Source organism: Porites lutea, chromosome 12 (assembly GCF_958299795.1).
Source record: "Porites lutea chromosome 12, jaPorLute2.1, whole genome shotgun sequence".
Classification (NCBI taxonomy): domain Eukaryota; kingdom Metazoa; phylum Cnidaria; class Anthozoa; order Scleractinia; family Poritidae; genus Porites; species Porites lutea.
This window is the reverse complement of record NC_133212.1, coordinates 9,089,050-9,110,216: the sequence shown is the minus strand read 5'-3', so window position 1 is coordinate 9,110,216 and position 21,167 is coordinate 9,089,050. Positions and strand designations below refer to the sequence as shown.

Below are 21,167 nucleotides of genomic sequence, written 5' to 3'. Positions count from 1 at the left end.
CAATTTTCTTTAGCAGAGTGACTGTTAATGTACTTGTTTTTGAATTGCGCGTTGTGTTTTTCATGTAATTGTGTATATTGTGGCGCGGTACAAGCACGATGCTCGGCGTCGGGATTTTGCATTATCAGCAAGTTTTGTGTTAAGAGTGTTTTGATGTCAGTGAGGTGACGACAAGAGAAGGTCATGAGTCAATTGTACAGAAGGAAAATTGTTTTGTGGGGGAATTTAAAGAAGTTGAATTGAGATCTCGTCGTTGGAAATTTATTAATAACAGAACTTACAATCTAGTTGCATGGTTTAAATAAAGTTTCTCGACGCGGTCATGCACCTAGGAGACTACCGATGAAGAAATTAAAATCTTTGTTAAAGACAACACGGAGAGTGAGACTTTTTGTATGGAAGGGAATTCTGAAAAATACACCATTGTCGTCTAAAATTCATTGTTACGTTAAAAATGGGTACAGAAGTAACTGTAAGAGTGTGAGGTTTTTACTGAGGGCAATTCCAAAATAAGTTTTAAAAAAGAATTGCCAGAAATGGTTACAGTGTTTGAGCGATTTTTCCAGCTTGAATACAGTGAAAGTTATGCTTATAACATGCACCGTGATGCCAGAATTGAGGGGTATCACTACCGTATGCCATTTGAGACACTCTTGGCTCTGAACTACAACTCATTCATTTTAACTGTGGGAATTATTGGTGTTAATTCTCATGTTAGAGATATGTATGGTGACAGTCATAGTCAAGGTACATGTGTATTGTTGGAAATACCATCCATGCATAAATTAGTACAATATTTTCAGAAGCAAGCATCACAAGCATCTGTTCACAACTCAATAAATACAGTACCAGAAGTGAAGAGTAAAACAATATGTTTTTCGTCTCTCACCTATACTTCGACCGTGTTAAACGACCTTCATCAGGGTGAATGGCCGTTACAAGCATTACACACCATTATTACACGATAACGAACAAATTTGAAAATTTGCACGCGCTACAAAGGAGGATAAACACGCGCTCACTTTTACCGGACGCGAGACCTAGTCGCCCTATATTAGATGTAAAAAAATCACTTATATTCAAGCCCTGAGGCTGAATACATGTAGGAATGAGGATATATATGAGCGTAAATGTGTACATATTGCCAACTTTGAAGTTGATCTTTTGTTCAAGCAGTGTTGAATACTGTAGTTTAAGCAATAGAAAACGTTTTTCCTGTGTTTGCATATCCTGATATAAACACGAGAGGGGTTGGGCGAATTCGAAACAGTTATGCAAACCCGAGACGAAATCAATTGCTCTTATAAAATTACTTTCCCGAGAAAAAAAGAAAAACTCTTGTTTAGAGAATTGATTAAAAGAGAAACTCTTACCAGTCTCGAAGTCTTGTGCACGAAGCTTGTACGCGTAATCAGTTTTTGTTTTGCAAAAAGATGCTTTCCAAAATACGGATTTTTCTCGCTTAAAATCTGTTAAAATGTCAGCTCAAGCGAAAAAAAAATTGATACAGCATGTTTCTAAAGATTTTTCAAGTTTCAGCCGACGAGGAAATGGGTAGATCAAGTAAATTTGTGGAGTTTTGCAACTCAAAACCTTTTGCAAATTCATGCCTGCGTGATTAGCGCGCGAAAAGCAAAACATCTTGACGTCACAACCATGTTTACATACTCTCACGCAAACACGCCTCTCGGCCAATCAGAGCGCTCGTACTATCTTAGTTCTTTTATAAATATCAAATGTTAATAGTTTATACCAATGTTCTTGTAAACAGTGCTGTGCTATAGCAGTTTATGCAATGCGTTACTCTGTTGTTAAAATCCACGTGGATACTGGACTTCAGGAACTTTATCTGCCCTTGCTAGTAATGGGAATACACTGTACAATGTGATGGGTGTGAAAAGACAATTATTAAGACAGTTGATCTTCCTGAAAGTGAGAGTATCAGTGGAGCTGAGATAGGCCTTACTGTTTGTGGTGTAAGCAATAGTGTCCTATGTTGCAATTTGGCTGAGAGCAAATCTGTGTTGAAGATGTGCATTTCAAAACATTGTCATGAAGTGACAGGATTTTTTCGTGGATTGTAACATACCGTATAAGCTGTGTAGTTCCGCAAAGAAGTAGAGTAAAGGATTTATCTTTTCTTTTGGGATATGATGACAAGTTTATGACAGTTAGTTTGGTGAAATAAGACTTGTTAAAAGTATCAAACGCACACAGTAATTAGTTGAAGAAATTTGTAAGATTACACAAAGTAAGTTTAACTGTCAAAGACTACAATATGAAATACACTTTATATTATGCTCATGTAAAATTGAAAGCAGTGAAAAGAAAAAGATTCCGAGGAAGCACAGGTATAGTTCATTTGAGTATTGTGAGATGGAACCTCTTAAAAAGAAACATTTAGTTACAAGGATAAAGGAAAACATTCAGATCGGGGTATAGATTTTTGCATTGAACAGTATAAAAATAAAATAAGAAAAGGTCCATGTTATATATGTTGCGTTTATAATCGACTACTTTATAAGACATCAGTTCACATTTTTGGCAAAAGTTATTATTCGTGTCAAAATTTTTTTGGTGTGCAGTCTTCATTTGATGGAAAACAGTATGTTTGTAAAACATGTCACTTAATACAGACATTTTCTATCAACACCTCAGTGCCACTATTAACAGAGTTTGACTCCATTACCAACATCCAATAAAACAAACCCATGTAGAAACCCAGCAACTGCCAGACAAACTGCACCCATTATCTTAGCAATCAACTTCCACTATCGCCCCACTCCTACTACTTCACACATCTCAACTAACCCCTCAAATATACAATACCACTACACTACCTACATATCCTTCAAACTTCACATACGCTTAGTACAACCGCGCCCAAATACACGCTCCCACAGCGTTGGATTGAAAGGACATAACAATCCTTTTGATTTCAAAAGGATTGCTTGAAAATGAAATTTCTCTGATTCAGGGGTATTTTGATCAAAGACCATAGGTGAAGTTACCGTTGGGAGATAGTGGGTCACGGCCAGAGACGCAGATGCTTCAGCCTCTCTAGCTCCCACAGTGGAAAAGAATTCATTAAATTCGTCTGCAATGGTCTTTACATCTCTCGAGTACACTGCCTGTGTTGTCTCTTTTCGAGGGATACAGTTTCTAATGACCTTCCATTTAGAACAATTCTTCTGGCAGGAAATAAGTTGTGATTGAACATGTTCTCTCTCAGCCTCACGTAGACGAACCTTGACCTCATTGCGCTTCGCTCGGTAAGTTTGCCAATCCTGGGGCGAGTTGGTCTCTTTGGCAATCTTCAACAACTGATCTCTCACTCATACGTTGTTTCAATTATTCGTCCACAAAAGGGCATTGACGATGATTCATCTTAACCTTCTTAACTGGAGCGTGCTTATTTAGAAAACAAAGAAATTTTGGTTAAAATGGTGACGGTAACATTAAATAACTAAGTCCGTCTTTTTTCCCGTGTTTGACCCTTGCACTGTAGCTACTTAATAAAGTTTTCTGCCTCCTACTCAGTACACAACTCCTTGCCATTATTTCGGAGAGCGCGCTGCATACGGACACCCAGGTAACACGGAGTTGCCGAGTTTGGGGGAAAACCCTTGTTTCTAAACCAGCCCCCCCCCCCCCCCGAAAAGGAATTTTTAGATTTCCAGTTCGATTTAAAAGCGGCTTATAGGGTAATACACTCTGCGGGTAAATTAGAATGGGGGGAGGAGGTGGGGCTGGTTAATTCTTAAGGGAAATGGCATATGCTGCACTAAACTGAAACCCGTCAATGGACATGTACAATTTGGCTTAGAATCTGCGCTGAGAAACAAGAAATATACATATGAAGTAAGGTAGGGCGTTTTTGGTTTAATTTTTTACTATATTCTAAGGTTCTGAGAGATTATTATTCCAAATGCAATACGAAGGTTACGCAACAGTACCATTGCTCTCATTTCCAGCTAGAGTGATCGTGGTACAGGAGAAGAATGTCGTGTGCCAGTTTTTGGAACTGAACTTTTTTTGAACTGTACTCTCGAATGTGAGACAAACAACAGAAAATACTATACTATATTTTTATCTCGTATAGTATTCTCAAAAACAAGAGCTCAGCCATAACTTCCTTGACAGTTGACAAGTGCCTTCTACGTTTTTTTTTTATTATTTTATACTTATTGTGAAAAAAAAAGTGCTCATCCGTGTTCCTTGACACCTGCATTCCCAGCGTGAGTCAACGTCACTCACGAGCGCCCTTCGGCCTCCTTCCATATTACAGAAAGTAGATTCGCCGATTAGGCAATCCTTCCCCTTAGTAAGTTTAAATGTTATGAAAGAATAATGCTGCACTAAATGGAATTGGTAAATGGCCACAGTTCGGCTAAGAAACTGTGCTGGAAAAATATGAAACATATGAAGTAAGGTAAGTTACGCAACTGTATCGTTGCTCTTATTTCACGCTTTGGTGACCTGTGGTACAGGAAAAGAAAGTCGTGTGACGAGTTTTTGCAGAATTGTACTCCCGGATGTGAGATAAACTACAGAAAAAAAAATAAACAACAACGTCTTCCCTAATTTGTTTTATGTTTTGCTTATATTTTTATCTTGTATGTATTCTGAAAAACAAGTGCTTGGCCATAACTTCCTTGACCGTTGACACGTGCCTTCCCAACGTGAGTTAGCGTTACTCACGAGCGCCCTTGCCCCCCCCCCCCCCCCCCCATATTACAAAAAGTAAATCCGCCAATTCGGCAATCCTTCCCCCTAGTAAGTCCAATTACCGCTTCAGGTTTGCATTCTCCGACACGATTTTCTATCTGTGCAAAACAAGAATAAGAAATTAATCGCAGAAGTTTTAAACTGTTTTCTGTTCTTAATGAAATATTATTTTATACAGTGAGCCAAAAAGTGACCTGCCTCTTGTTGTACCCCTCCCTCATGAAGAGTTGTTTTCCGGTTTATTAACCCTGCGCAATGAACTGAACAAAACCGGTATAAAAGGCTGTACACTTTTTTTTTTTTTATAAGAATGTTGTTTTTCCGGCCCAGGCTGAATATTCTTACTTTTCGGCCGATTTTAGGCTGAAAATATTCTTGTATTATTCTTAAATAAAGCCTAGTGCTGTTTTTGTTTTCGCTAGGTTTTGTTATTTAAAAAGGAAAGAATTTGTCATAACACTTTTTTGCGGTTGAGTTTATGTCTTTTGTGCTGAATACTGTACATATGTATTACAAGTACCGTTCATCGAACTGTCATTAGTGTTGAACATTCTGCTATAGCTAGTGCAGGTTTTTTCGTTTTGTTGGCTAGTTTCGCCGTTCAGAGAAAGGAATAATTTTATACGGTTAAGTTAAAAACATAAAATTGTATTGTATTGACAGATGTTTCAACACACAAAATTATATCTGTCCTTTTCAAAATCTCAGCCTCGGCTTTATTCTTAAAATATTCTTAAAATTTCGCAAATTTCAGCCTCGATATTCTTATAAAATATATTCTTACAAAAAAAAGAGTGTATCAAAGGCGTTCGGTTTATGCTTTTAACCTCAAACTCGATCGCACGATCTAGGATAACTAGTCAAAATGGCTCAGGCTCTGTCTCAAGATGTTCAAAGAAAAAAGAGTGGCAGTCTGTGTCTTACAAAAATAAGCAATTTTATTACTGGCTCGATGGATAAAGGATTTTACTGGTGGGTACTTTTTACTTTATGTCTGTCAAATAATGAAGAATCTCAGTGATTATGGTCCTTATAGTGATATTATATAGATCATCCGATCCATTCCCTCGTCATGGGATTCAAGCAGAGTCGTCTTCGCCTTTCCTAGAAAAATTTGTCGCGAAAAGGAAGGAGACTGCGGAAGGGCCTTGGATTCTTTGACTTGTTGCTCATCCAAGGAAATGGTTTTCACTGCTGCTCGTGATCACTCGTCAGTAGCATAGTCTGGAATAAAAATCATGTGGATTTAATGGTTACCATTTCTTTTCATAAATTACGCAGTTCAGCTCTAGCTTCGCTGAGTAATTTATCAAAATGAATGCTGTCCAAAATATCTACATGATTTTGACGTCGAGACGTCCTACTCCGAACAAGGCTATCGTTGGGTTTTGGTGCAATTTGAAATGTTAAGGTTTTTTATTCTTCTATCAATTTATACAATGAGACAAACATAACATTACAGCATCTAGCGTGTCATCAATTCAAAAACATTTGCGTAAAATTATACACAAACATGAGTTTTGAACACCAGCCGCAAAGAGGAACTATCAGTATTTTATCAACCGGAGCAAAAGAAATAAAGAAAAGGGTTCTTAAGAAAAATGCCGCGGGCAAATATCAGCACTGTTTTTTTCCTTGACATTGTAGAGCATTCAACAAGGGATATCACGTAACGAGTTTCACTGTACAAGCAATTCGGCATGTTATTTATTCTCTTGTCATGGAACGACTTCGCTGCCAGCTTCTTAAAATCCGTAGGGTAATTGTTTGATGGCTGCCCGTCAAAGTTGAAACACCTGATTAATACAAATGATATAGCTAGCAGTTGATCCGGCATACGCCTACCTTGATGCCAAAATACTAAACACACCACTTGCTATGTACATTTTGCTTCATGATTACTCTTCAAGAAGAGTGTCCTTCGACCTTCCTTGGTGAATTTGTAGGGAAAAGGAAGGAGGCTCTGCTTGGGGCCTTGGATTCTTTTATTTGTTGCTCATCCAAAGCCAAGGAAATGGTTTTCACTGTTGCGCATGATCACTCATCAGTAGCATAGTGTGGAATCAAAATCATGTGTGGATTTCATGGTTACCATTTTTTTTAACAGGTGGTTTTCAAGTTACGTCATTACCGCCATGCTGGTGGACGGTAAACGAAAGATCGCTCGTTAGCTCGCTTTGTTTGTACACCAGCATTTGTTCATTTCACCATTGTTATTTGTGTCTCCCGAGACTGCTTGAAAACCACCTATAAATTACTCAGTTCACCTCTAGCTTCGCTGGGTAATTTGTCAAAATGAATGCTGTCCAAAATACCTACATCATATTGACGTCCAGACATGCTACTCCGAACAACGGTATCGTTGGGTTTTTTTTTTAGCTCCAAAGACGAGTTATCAGTTTTTCATCAACCGTAGCAAAGAAAACGCTTACAAATTCCAATTCGATCTTGAACGCACGGACACGTTTCAACGAGTTCTTATGAACTCCTTAGTGCTCCGTGGGTAAACGAATTACAAATTACAACACGCACAGCTATGAAGCCTTGCTCTTCACACATTTTAACATAATTTTATCCACAGCATTATGACGCCGCATAAGAAATAAAACCACTCATCTGTACAGTTTTTTCCACGTTTAACGCTGTCTTGGCACGAGTTGATTATTTTCAGGATACTTATTATCGAAACCAAGCTGGATTTTGTTTATTTTAGCGATAAACATCTTCAAAGACGACGAAAATTTGTTGCCCAACGTGACTTGAGTCACAGCAGGGACCAGAAAGTTGTAACGTCATTAGTAGAAAGCGCTAGATAAACACGTTTTCTGGTATAAAGAACGATGGAGACACACTGGTTCCCTGTTACGACCGCGCAAAAACGACTCTTTGGCGATCCACAAAATTTGAAGCCAGACTAAAGACGAAACGTGGTCTTTCTGTTCTTAATAAAATATTATTTTATACAGTGAGCCACAAAGTGACCTGCCTCTTGTTGTACCCCTCCCCCATGAATAATTGTTTTCCGGTTTATTAACCCTGCGCAATGAACTGAACAAAGCCGGTATAAAAGGCTGTATCGAAGGCGTTCGGTTTATACTTTTAACGTCAAACTCGATCGCACGATCTAGGATAACTAGTCAAAATGGCTCAGGCTCTGTCTCAAGATGTTCAAAGAAAAAAGAGTGGCAGTCTGTGTCTTACAAAAATAAGCAATTTTATTACTGGCTCGATGGATAAAGGATTTTACTGGTGGGTACTTTTTACTTTATGTCTGTCAAATAATGAAGAATCTCAGTGATTATGGTCCTTATAGTGATATTATATAGATCATCCGATCCATTCCCTTGTCATGGAGATTCAAGCAGAGTCGTCTTCGCCTTTCCTAGAAAAATTTGTCGCGAAAAGGAAGGAGACTGCGGAAGGGCCTTGGATTCTTTGACTTGTTGCTCATCCAAAGAAATGGTTTTCGCTGCTGCTCGTGATCACTCGTCAGTAGCATAGTCTGGAGTCAACATCATGTGGATTTCATGGTTACCATTTCTTTTCATAAATTACGCAGTTCAGCTCTAGCTTCGCTGAGTAATTTATCAAAATGAATGCTGTCCAAAATATCTACATGATTTTGACGTCGAGACGTCCTACTCCGAATAGGGCTATCGTTGGGTTTTGGTGCAATTTGAAATGTTAAGGTTTTTTATTCTTCTATCGATTTATACAATGAGACAAACATAACATTACAGCATCTAGCGTGTCATCAATTCAAAAGCATTTGCGTAAAATTATACACAAACATGAGTTTTGAACACCAGCCGCAAAGAGGAACTATCAGTATTTTATCAACCGCAGCAAAAGAAATAAAGAAAGGGTTCTTAAGAAAAATGCCGCGGGCAAATATCAGCACTGTTTTTTTTCCTCGACATTGTAGAGCATTCAACAAGGGATATCACGTAACGAGTTTCACTGTACAAGCAATTCGGCATGTTATTCATTCTCTTGTCATGGAACGACTTCGCTGCCAGCTTCTTAAAATCCGTAGGGTAATTGTTTGATGGCTGCCCGTCAAAGTTGAAACACCTGATTAATACAAATGATATAGCTAGCAGTTGATCCGGCATACGCCTACCTTGATGCCAAAATACTAAACACACCACTTGCTATGTACATTTTGCCTCATGATTACTCTTCAAGAAGAGTCTCCTTCGACCTTCCTTGGTGAATTTGTAGGGAAAAGGAAGGAGGCTCTGCTTGGGGCCTTGGATTCTTTTATTTGTTGCTCATCCAAAGCCAAGCCAGGGAAATGGTTTTCACTGTTGCGCATGATCACTCATCAGTAGCATAGTGTGGAATCAAAATCATGTGTGGATTTCATGGTTATCACTTCTTTTAATAGGTGGTTTTCACGTTACGTCATCACCGCAATGCTGGTGGACGGTAAACAAAAGATCGCTCGTTAGCTCGCTTTGTTTGTACACCAGCATTTGTTCATTTCACCATTGTTATCTGTGTCTCCCGAGATTGCTTGAAAACCACCTATAAATTACTCAGTTCACCTCTAGCTTCGCTGAGTAATTTGTCAAAATGAATGCTGTCCAAAATACCTACATCATATTGACGTCCAGACATGCTACTCCGAACAACGGTATCGTTGGGTTTTTTTTTAGCTCCAAAGACGAGTTATCAGTTTTTCATTAACCGTAGCAAAGAAAACGCTTTCAAATTCCAATTCGATCTTGAACGCACCGACACGTTTCAACGAGTTCTTATGAACTCCTTCAGGCTGTGTGCGTCACGAGATTCGACCAATCAGAATGCGTCATTTGTAGAGTGATTTTCGCGCTTGGAAAGAGCAATTTTTAGAGGTATATGTGGTGAAATTTTGGCTTTATTCCAAGCTTCTGTTGGTAATTTCGACACTATACCGCCATGGAAAGTTGTTGGAACACTTTATCTTGATAGCAGTTGTGTTGCTTTTTTGAGCTTTTGTGAATAGTTTGAATTGTTCGGTCATGTGCAGGCCGCCATGATGATTTGAGTGTTGTTTTTGCCGTTCTTCTTGGATTCTTTGCTGGTTACTGTTACCGGTTTTATCGAATTATTTTGGCCCTCTTGTTATTTCAACCTTTCTTCTTTGCAAATTTTGGGGTCTACCCGGGTCTACCCCTGTTAGTTTTCCCGTAATGAGCCGTTGAAAGTGTCTTGGAATTAAGACATCGTCTCAGCCAAGTGGCACAACTCCTAGGAACGGGCTGAGAAAACATGCCAAAGCGGAAGTCGTCGTGAAGCGAGTAACGCCAAATCCAGGAAGAGTTTGTTCTATTTTAAACCAGAAAAGGTAAATAAGTTTGAATATTGTAATAACCTTTGGAAACAAAACATTTTCATAACCCAGTGCGGAAACTGAAAGCGTGACTTCAAAATAATTTGCATGCGGCGTGTGCTATGTGTATGCAAATTTTTATGTAAACTTATGTGGGGGAATAAATTGTTATAAATCTCTACCAAAACACAAAACCGTTATCGAAGATCCAGACAACATCATACAGGATTTTAAAACGGTGAGGTTAGGTTTTACTTTATAACAAAATCGATATACTGCGCTCGGCTTCAATGAACGCACAGACAAGATCGTGGTTTATTTCTGCGGCTGTAGCTTCGGTGAAATTCCCATTGTGCAGTAGCTGATCGGCTCTTTCGGTCTCTTTTCCCCTTGCTTGATAGAAGATTTATTTGCGCATAAGGATTTCAAATGGGCACTGTTTTCAACTTAATATAAACTTGTCGATGAAAATAAAATTGTTATGAGAGACGATCCCTCACCTTGTTGTTTGCTCGGGCTCCCCCTCCTCGGCCGGTAATAAAGTCCATCAAATATATAAACACTTCTAATGGACGATTTTTTTTTTTAGTTAAGCAAATCCAGGTATGAACTATAAATCTCTTTAACTATGGGATAAAAATATGCATATAAACCAAACAGTACATAAAATCTTATGGGAAGCAGGAAGTTAGTCGCCGCTCATTAGTCGGCTAGATCGCACGATCGTCTCCGAATCGCGATAAACTTATTGAAATTGTCTTGTGAAGTCAATAGCAAGCATCTAAGGCCACTATGAGATCATGAAAATTCTCCAAATCGCTCTCTTCCGTAATGTTTTTCAGAAAAGGCGTGAGTGTTTTGATCCCTGGGTTTGATTGGCGATCGCCAGACTAAAGACGAAACGTGGTCTTGATTCTCCGAGGTAAATATTTCAGTCTCAAGGGAGTCGTAATATCTCGAATAAGGCAATTGGAGTAAATATGAAAACTTATTTGAAGCGAACCAAACGAGCCGTGACCCAACGCTTTTACGGTTTCTCTCGGTTGCTTTATGCTCCGCTTTTAGAATGGTTGTATCACGGACGCAAAATCACAGCCGTGTATCGCAACATAGACCCAAACATCTTCACCTGGTAATAAATCAAGTCACAGAGAATAGACGCAAAGGGGACGAGGACCTAGGCAAATCCCTAAAGCGCATGTAGCTGACTGCAGGCAGGAGAAAGGCAAACAAGGGTGATCTAGAGGACGTTTTCACGATATGGAAGGTATCGAGTATGTGTTTGAGATCGAGTTTCAAAAAAGAAAAAAATGACGATCAACGGGCCTTTTCAAATAGGGATTGTAGTTTATCAGTTGGCCAGCTTGCGAATGAATGTTGAACCTCAACCCCTCCCCGCTCTTTTACTTGCGCCACTTTTCTCGCGGTCTTTGACTCTCGTTCCTCGTTCTTTTCTCCTAAACCGCATAGAAACGCTTGCTACGCAGGCTAACGAAACTTTTTCAGTGGCGCGTTGTCACAGGGACTTTGCGTTGATTGGCTAGTTTGCATTACCTGTTGTATTTTCTGGCATTTGATTGGCTTAGACCAGCTGTCCTATTTTTCTTAAATTGGAAAGTTTGCCTATTTGTAAAGGAAAGTCCTATCTGAAACTATCCAAATTAATCCTTAATTGAACAGTTCGGAAGCTGCACTGCTTTAACTTCGTTTCTTCCCCCGAAAACGAAACCCTTGGCCGGGTATGCCTCAGTTGCGAAGCGTCGTCGTCGTCCGTTTCGTTGTCGATGCTAAAGGTCCCTAATAGTACATGGACAACGCAGTGAAGGTCTTATATTGCACCACCAGCTCCTGAAACCACTAAATGGCATAATCGAAGTTCAGGTCTCGGAGGTCACTTCAATCTGGTTTAATAGGACTATGTGGCTGTAATCTCAACTTGAAAAGTTGGAGTGCTCAAACGGTATTCACAAAGGAAAGAATTGACATCAGATACGCATTAGCAGAAGTAGCGAGAGACAAAAGATTTGTCCAATCATTGCATTGAAGATCAGAGGAAATATTATTTGCTCAGGAGAACTTGGCGGCTTTTGTTGTCAATGGAACGCATACCATCAAAACTTGGACAAGATGGATGAAATGAAACACTTACCAGCGGCATGATTTGAAAAACCTTACACTATTGTACTATTTGTTCGGAGCATGGATAATAGAAAGACTGGATAGGAAACTTATGTCACGTGGGCTGATTTCTTTTCGCGGATCGGTTGTTTCGTGCTCCAAGATGGCGTTGGATGGTTCCATTATAGTTGAAATTTGTGACGTAACGATGGCGAAAATGTGGCGCAAACCAGTCGAAATGTAGGGTTTGTTTGCCTGCATGTTGTTCTTTTTCGGAGTTTTTAGTGGTACTTTAATTTCTGGTGTTTGTTTTTCCCTTCGTTTTCTGTCTTACCGCGATGGAGACCGTTCAAGGCCACACTTGAACCTTCCAGGTAAGCACTTCTTGTTGTTGTTTTGCGTTATTTGTCGTTGTTTTTGAGAAAATTGCGTCCCAAAAATTGACCTCACCAGAGCCATATTTAGTAGACTAGGCGACTGTTTTGGGACGCCTTTATTATGAAGGTTCCTTCTTGTTTCTATTCATAACTACGACTGACAGATCTTTTAAGGATGGAATTGTGGCATAGGCATAGTTACAGACTGAGTGCTGTTATTTTCCAGTCATACATTTCGATTGAAAATGGCTGAAATTAACTACTTCCGGAGCTGACGCCGAGCAAGTGTACGCACACGGCGTGTAAAGCTCCAATCGGCAGACTAGTTTGTGTTGAGAACTGTTTCGCTCAAGTATAAATATCCTAGATTATCCCTGCTTAGCAGTATGTTAATTTCGCTCATCTTTTAACTGAATGTTAAAATAAAACTACTAAATTACATATCCAGTGAATACAATCGCTTCACTTCGCTCCTCGCAGCTTGTATTTGAAGGCACTGAAGAGACTCGAATGATTTTTGTACTTTTCCCTTACATAAACTAATAATTGTAGCATGAATGCGAAAGCACCTCCTGACATTTTTTGACCTCCGTTTAGGCTCCTAAGTGTTGTTGTTATTTTTTAAACAGTGTTTTAGTTTTCCTTTTCTTTGTCTTTCTTGTAGGATTTGCTCAACACATTTAGTTAATGAAGACAGTAAAATTGTGGTCAAGTACTCTTCTGAGAGGGCACAAATCAATGAATCTTTCTGTATGAACAGCAACAAAGTTGCTTTTCTCATGCATGAGAGCCAGAAGGTGGCATCTAATTTATCTGTGATCAGGACTTGCTTGAAGCTTTATTCATCAATTCTGAAGTGTATTAATTACTTCTTTCCGACTGAGACAAATTAACTGAGTTTGAGGGTCACTGCAGTTTTGTAGTCAGGCTTCCCGTTTAGTGCATAAAATTATCGGGCGCTGGAGTAATTCTTTGCTCTCACAACTTTCACAATCATTTCCTCTGTCTTTTGCCTCTACCGGTTTTGTACCCTCTAACTGTCTTCTCCAAGAGCAAGTCCTCTTCAACCTTTACTTCAAAACATGGCCAATATGTATAGTCGAAGACAGAGATAGTGAAATATGCGTGGAAAAATAGGATGCGCAAAACGTCGAATGAGGCTGAATGGCTCTCGATAATGTGAGGTCACATTTTTCCACTATGTTGGAACCGATCGCGTCAGCCAGTTTCCTATCCAGTCTTTCTATTATCCATGTTCGGAGGCGACCTAAGGTCTGTTGTTTATGTCTCGTTACTGCAGTAGAAATCGTCTCGGTACAGTTTGTGTTCTCAAGTTTAGGTTCGCTGTGTAAGACATGTCTGCTCCAAAAACGGCTGCCACTTAGCGCAGTAAAAGCAATGGTCATTTTCCACATAAGTTGCAGTGATTGTTGGTGTCTGTACGGTCTATAATCAGATAACCCAGCTGATCTTTATGACAGATATATTCAAATTCAAAGTAGACAGACTGCAAATTATAATAGTTGCTAAAAAATATATCTACGTGTCCCAACTGTTCATCAGTAGGATGCCTAAAATGCGTGCAATTCCACAATTGGTTTTGGCTCCATTAAATCCTATACCAATTGCAGAACATTTCAGGAGGAGCAACCCACCGTGTGAGCACAGTTGCGGACAACACATATAAGTGAGGAAAATAACGCAAAGCAAAATTAAGACGTTATTAAACGAACTTAATGTACACGCAACTTAAATAAATAAATAATGCACGCGCCCAAACTTAAATTGCGCGCGCACACTTACCAAGACACAACTGAAATAAAAATCCAAGTAATAAGTAAGCAATGTAAGGATACGAGGGTGCAATTAAACCTGGATTGCTAATCTCATCTCCCGCAAGGCTGCACCATACTTCTCGACGACAAGACCATGGCGATTGACGAATTTATTAAATAAATTCTGAAGTCGATTGGTTTCAAAGCCTTGTTGTCTGAGACGTAATGAAAGTCCGCGGAGTCTATTTATGAAGTCAACTTTGGACGTGCAAATTTTAGCATATCTCACCAGTTGAGATATGTAAACACCGTAAGCTGGATTGGCGGGAATGTTGCTGTCCATATGAGGAAAGTTGACAATCCGGAATGCAAAGTCATATTTAGACCGAGGATAAAAAAAACCGAGGATAAAACCTTTTATCAGTAAGATAACTTTACTAATGTAGATATTCTCATAAGATTAAAACAATTACTATTTAATCGGTCAGTGTAAAACGCGGACTGCAGACTGCAGACTGCAGACTGAAAGTAAAACGCAGGCTGGGTGCAAAATGCAGAATAAAGACTGTAGACTTTTTTAAACATTTGTGCTCCTTCTTCTCCAAATTGGTGAAATAGCTAGCCGGTATCAGTTACACACTTCGCTTCCTAGTCGAAGTGCATTGCACATTCGCCAGAAGTTTCAATGAACATCCGAACAGCTTAAGTCTGTGTACCTTGATTTGCAATACTTTCATAGAAGATCATCCAAATTTGCTGCAGAACATCTTTCTTTGTTGTTGGAATGATCTACTCCCTTTTTTATCGCCATAATTCTTCCTGTACAGTATTTTGGGTCAGCAGCTTCCATTTAAGCGTAAACATCGTGGTGTTGTACCAATTCACGGTCCCTTGTCACGTATATCGAAAACTTCGCGTCTAAAGTTGAAGCGTGAGGTCTCTCGGACGGAAAAAAGGTTCAAGATTGCGATTATAGCGGGGCTCCCACGCGCGCTTCGCGCGCGTGGGACAAAGCCCCATACCCATAGATTATGGTCAACCTCTTTTCCTTTGGTTGTCACGTGATTGACCGAGCGTACGTACGTACGTACGTACGTACGTACGCGTCTACGGATTGTACGGGTGGGGTAGGGGAGACTATCAAAAGGAAGGGAGGGGTGTCTTAGGGGTGTCTTGCCAAGTCCACATCTTTTACATTGGACATTCACAATATGGTCAACTGACAGCTGTCAAAACAGGAAAGCCACTGACCAGTATCCCATGACCATATCGCGGGCTCATGTGTCAACTCATTGAGGTGACGTGATTTATTTGGAAGGTGTCCGCTGACCAGTATCACTTGACTGTATCAAGGGCTCAGGTGTCGACCCATCGAGGTCAAGTGTTTTTTTGAAGTTATCCGCTGACAAGGTACTGGTTTTCAAATGATCGCAGGCTAAAGTTTAATTTTTTTTAATTCATATGAAATATGTTGTGTTTATGTGCCGAAAATTAAAATTTTGATTTCAAACTGACCTCGGACGCGAAAATTCAGCCAGCTGCTACATGCAGGGAAGACAGTTGCTTTTGACTTTTCTCGCCATGTTCACGCGTTGGTCACGCTCTACGTTTAATGTTTATGCTCTGATTGGTCAAAATTTGACAAGTGAGTTCATGCGGAAAATTTATGCAGCATCTTGAATCTTGTTTACTTTGACAGCTGAAGCTGACAGAGTTTTGTGTCAACTTGTGATGTTTTTAACTTTCTTTTTCCATTGGATGTACAAAATGAAATTCAGCTGCTATCAGGAGTCTTCTGTTATTCATGGCTAGTTTGTTTATTGGGTTTTTGATTGAGTCAAAGTAGGAAATCCGATTTCGGATGGCACCGTTTTCGTTTTCATCTTGCTTAATGCGTAAGAGGGTTGCAAAGTCTGAAGCGATACTGGCCTTACTTGATACCTTTCAGGAGCTGCATCTCGAGTGGTAAGCGTAAGTAATTATTGTATTTGATGTTTGTTTTTTATTCCTACTTTAATGAAGTCGAGCGTTGTAGTTTATGCGGCTATTTTGTTTACGCACGTTTGTAAGATTTGAGACAATGATCTGACCGACTATCAGGTTTGTTATAAGCTTACAGATCTTTAAAAAGCCTTTAGACATTTTCTCACCGCAAATAGAAAGAAAACGTTTCAAAGAATGTTTAGTTGTAATTCTGGCCGTAAAAGAAAGGTTTGAGCGATTTTCTTGCCTCGAGTTCGTCTTTGAAAAAAGCAAACACCGGGAAGCCGGCTTAAAACATAAACTTCAGCTTTAAGCTCGAAGACTCAGGATTTTTAGAGACACTTTAATACTTGTCTTTCTGAATGAAAATTGTCGTCTCTGTATATGTTTCACCGAATTATATTTCTTTTATCGATTGTTAGTACTCTTTCTTGTAATTTTAATCGTTGTGCCGATTGTTTTCAGTCGTTCAGTAAACAACGCTTCCCGGAGTACTCAAAATGCCGCGCGTTAAACCGTTTTAAAATAAAAAATAACCATAATAAATTCTTTATTATGTTGGAGCGTAACTCTGTTAATGTTCATTCAAACACTCGCCACTGCTAGCCCTATAAAAGTCAGAACCGGCTGGCCGTATAGATGATTTTGAAAATTTTTTAAACTGTTTACGGCTAAAGCCCACGCGTGCTTCGATCGTCCTGAATAGCAATTTGTATCGCAATATTGTGAAATACTGCATTCTGTTGTCCGAGGTCTGTATGATAAAAACAGTGCCTCATAGTACTGTTTCACCTCAGATGTGATGTATAAATGATATAAAAGGTTGGTTTACACGCACCCAGATTTGTTGGCAAGATTTTGCAAAATAAACTTGTCGAAAAAAAATTCGGCCGGAATTTTTTTTCCAGGCCTAATTAATCTACGGTGATCAAGAGCCATTATGGCTCTTAATAAATGTGATCGAAGATGATTGCCAGTTTTTGGGTGTACTTATGAGGCTATCAACTCGATGTCAGATTTGGTTCACTCTTGGGCTGTTTGCAAATTATTTTTTTGTAAAATCACTTAGCCTTTCCCTGAAAAGTCACACGAATGTGCTCTAAAGTTAACTGAATTGTGGAATACAAGTTTATTGTTTGATTTAAATAAAATCACTTAGCCTTTCCCTGAAAAGTCACACGAATGTGCTCTAAAGTTAACTGAATTGTGGAATACAAGTTTATTGTTTGATTTATATTATAAATTTATTACTGGGAGCCTCGCTTTTAGCCCTGGCTAAATCTATATATTATGTTTTTGGGTCGTCGACATCGCTCTAGAGAAGAAAGTCCTGAATGGATTTGTGAAAGCCGATGTCGTCAAGTAAGTGTTCGTTCACATGTATTTGCGGCAGAATTTTTTGACCCTTAAACCTTTCCACAACTACAGTTTATGCTCGGTCTGCATTTTACCCCAGCCTGCGTTTTACTCTTAGTCTGCAGTCTGCATTTTACACTCAGTCTGCATTTTTCCCCTGGTCCGCAGTCTGCAGTCTGCAGTCCGCAGTCTGCGTTTTACACTGACCGATTACTAAATGAGTAATATACATATGATTTACTGGCCGCTTACTTTGACAACTCAGCCATCTACTTCAAAACTTTCTGACAACCCTGATTCATCACATTACATCTACATATATACAGTTGTGTTTCATAGTAATAGCTAGTACATTATGTCGCCTGCATACATGTAAATGTAAACAGAGGCTGTCTATGATTCCCAGTACCAGTAACAAAAAGCCTATTTTTCAAGGGCACAACATCCCTCAGGTTGCACATTATCATCTACACGTACAGAGTCAATACCAGGGAAGGCAGTGGAAAGTAACAAGGTCTGGTTGCAAGAAATGATTTTCTCAGAACTTGTAAAGCGATCACCCTGGTGGGCAACAGATAATTTATTGCAGTAAATGTATACTTCCGGTGTACAATGTATTACACAAAACTGAAATTGCCATCAAACTTCCCCGAACAAAACAGTTTGGCCATCAAACAATATCAAACCAGCTTTTTTGACAGTTTGATGGCTGAACAAAATCGAAAGAAACCAAATTATATTGGAAAAAAAAATGTGAAAACTAAGTCAACTCAACAAGCCAGGGAAATCTGACGAGTGCTGGATTCAGATGCTACAATTGAGGCCAATTAAGGAGTGAGGAGTAATAATTGAGATGATTCCCGAGATGATTTCAGCTTGCAGATTTAAAGACTTTTTCCTTGGTAAACAAAATAAATGTATTGACATTTTCACAGAAAATGTTTATTTTAGAATTTAACTCTGAAATGGAAATAATAAAAGGAGGACTTTACATCGAATTGACTGCTTTCACACTAGATCAATAATTAAAACACTTTTCATCAATTGTTTCTAACTGAAATGTTTGATTTTGCTCCTTTCGAGTATTCCTTATGTGAGTTCCACTTCGTTCGATAACCCAACTCAATGTTTGACTGACTTCAAAAATCAAATGATCTATTCAATGTTTTCTTGTGAGTGGGTTATGTTGAATGGCTGAGCTGCATCAAACTCTTTCATTCGAAAGAGTTTGATCTAGTTTGAAAGCCAAACATTCATTGTGATATGCTGGATATACATGTACATGTATTTCCTAAAGTAAATATTTTAGCAGTGGGAGGTAAACCGACAGTTAATAATCAATAATTGACAAAAACATCATGCCTCTTTGTTTTTCTCACATGTTGTAATAATATTGTTTCTTGGTATTCAAGTTGCAAGAAAGGGAAACTAAAAAACAAGTGACAGTCACCGCAACCATGTAACGTCTTAACTGACAACAATGTACGCTGAGCTATGAGTGTGGATATCAGATTACTATAGTTATGATGCTGATAAAAAAAACTGGAGAAAGTGTCAAATTTAGTCAAACTAAGTCTACTATTCTATAGAGCTTATAAATATGAGCTTATAATTTTTAATAAACAAATTCACTTCTCAGCATTTCACTCTTTTCATTACAGTCAGTTCAACAACTTAAATTCAGAGTTAAAATTCAATAAACCTAGTAAACAAAGCAAAACTATTCCTGAAAGCTCAGTTCCTTGAATTATAATTAAAATGACTTTAAAGTGCCTGTGTCACAGGCTTTACGGTCAAGTCGCCCGAAAGTCATCTCGCCCGAAGTCATGTCGCCCGAAATTTATAGTCATGTCGCCCGATATTTTGAGTCTTGACCGGTTACCTGTCACAGTTGTGTAGTAAACTGTTGTTCACTCTGTCTATATTGCCAATGTGTCCTTATGCTGTAATATGCTGTCTGAAAAGCGGCATTATATCAATACACTTGTGAATAACCAAACTATAATAAAGAGAAATTGTCCCACCTTCAATTTCCCTTTTTCAGTGTTTATCTCAAAATCACCAATCTTTGGTTATTCAAAGAATGATCAGTAAACAAATCTGCTGGTTGCTTTGCAAGTTGTGGGAACATTGTTTGGATTTCAAGAGAACATATTTAAGGAGTACCCCCCTTCCCCCTGGTCAATATGATGCTTGCATAGGGTAATACAGGATAAATAAAAGTAGTTTTACTAGTTTAACTCCACTGCTGGTTTTGCTGTCCACTGAAATAAAGACTTAAAGGGGCTGTGTCACAATATTTAGTATTGTCTGGATCACTCTGTTACAGTCAATTTCACATTATTTACCACGCCACATTGCAGAGTTTGTTGGGAAATTGGGTACTACATTATAAAGTAGGCAATTACATAGCAAGTTAGGGAATCAAATTGCAAACTTCAAGACGTAGTTGTCAACTTTGGTGTGACTGAACGTCAAAAGTTTGCTCAACAGTAACTCCACTTACCAGTTGTTTTAATCACTGAGCTCTCGTCAAAGAAGTGCCTATTCCTGGGATCAGAGTTACTGAAAAAAAAATATATTCTTCAACTTTTTCTTGAGCGTTCTCAGTCAGGCATTATTATATTATTATTATAAGCTCTCTTTTGGAACTATTGTTAACTTTTTTGCACGAGTAACCAAAACCACGTGTCAAAACATGACTTATCGAACCTTTGCGGGTCAACAACCTGACTTTCGATTAAATGTTTTGTATTTCCGTAGCATACAAACTTGGTCTTCACTGTTTACCCAACTCTGTGTAGGGGCTTCCTGGACGTATGAATCGATCAACAATATTTGTTACCATCTTTCTCAGTAAATTAAACTTGTGCATTATTTGGAATGGTTTTGAACCCCAGTGATTTTGTTACCTCTGCGTCTTGCGTCCCTCACGAGTAAAATTCCCCAAAGACGCAAAATAATAATTTCACGGCATGCGTCCCGTAGGATGCAAAGGATGATCGATCGATTTGAAGACTTTTTGGTAGAATATCCTTTTTGTGTGATTTCTGTAGCTGTTGTTTAAAGATGTATATTTATTTTAGTCTTTCTGTGCTTTAAATATATAGAAGGACTATATTTTGATTTCAGTAAACTGTAATTAAGAGTTTTGGTGTCTGTCTCCAGATTAACTGTCTGGTTAAAAGGCCCATACCAAGCATTTTCAATTAAGGACTCCTTGTTTTTTAACTGGGACTTATGGACAGGGACTCTTGACTATTCACAAGATGAGTCACAGGACTCACCCTCTTGGATATACTATTTGTAACAAAATCGCTGGAACCCTCTAACCATTTTTCTACAATCATTTCACAGACCTCACAGCGCAGCGCCTTGCCCTGTTTAGTAAAAGGATTCAGGTTCATTATGTTGCAGTTTCCTGCTTGGGAAATTACTGTACTTATCAATCACTGCTTTGTGTCAACAAATATGACTCCCAAGCATTATATTAAATGTTACAGACCACAAAAA

General features: G+C 38.8%; 1 protein-coding gene across 2 annotated transcripts in view; it reads left to right on the top strand.

Moving 5' to 3' along the window:
- The first annotated feature begins 7,823 nt into the window (after positions 1–7,823).
- The window catches only part of LOC140921226 (patched domain-containing protein 3-like), a 91,957-nt gene continuing 78,613 nt past the window's right edge, over positions 7,824–21,167 (top strand). For both annotated transcript variants that reach the window (XM_073371205.1, XM_073371203.1), the window contains exon 1: positions 7,824–7,977. In XM_073371205.1, coding sequence (XP_073227306.1) covers positions 7,871–7,977 — 107 coding nt within the window. In that variant the 5' untranslated portion in view covers positions 7,824–7,870. The remainder of the gene's footprint in view (positions 7,978–21,167) is intronic.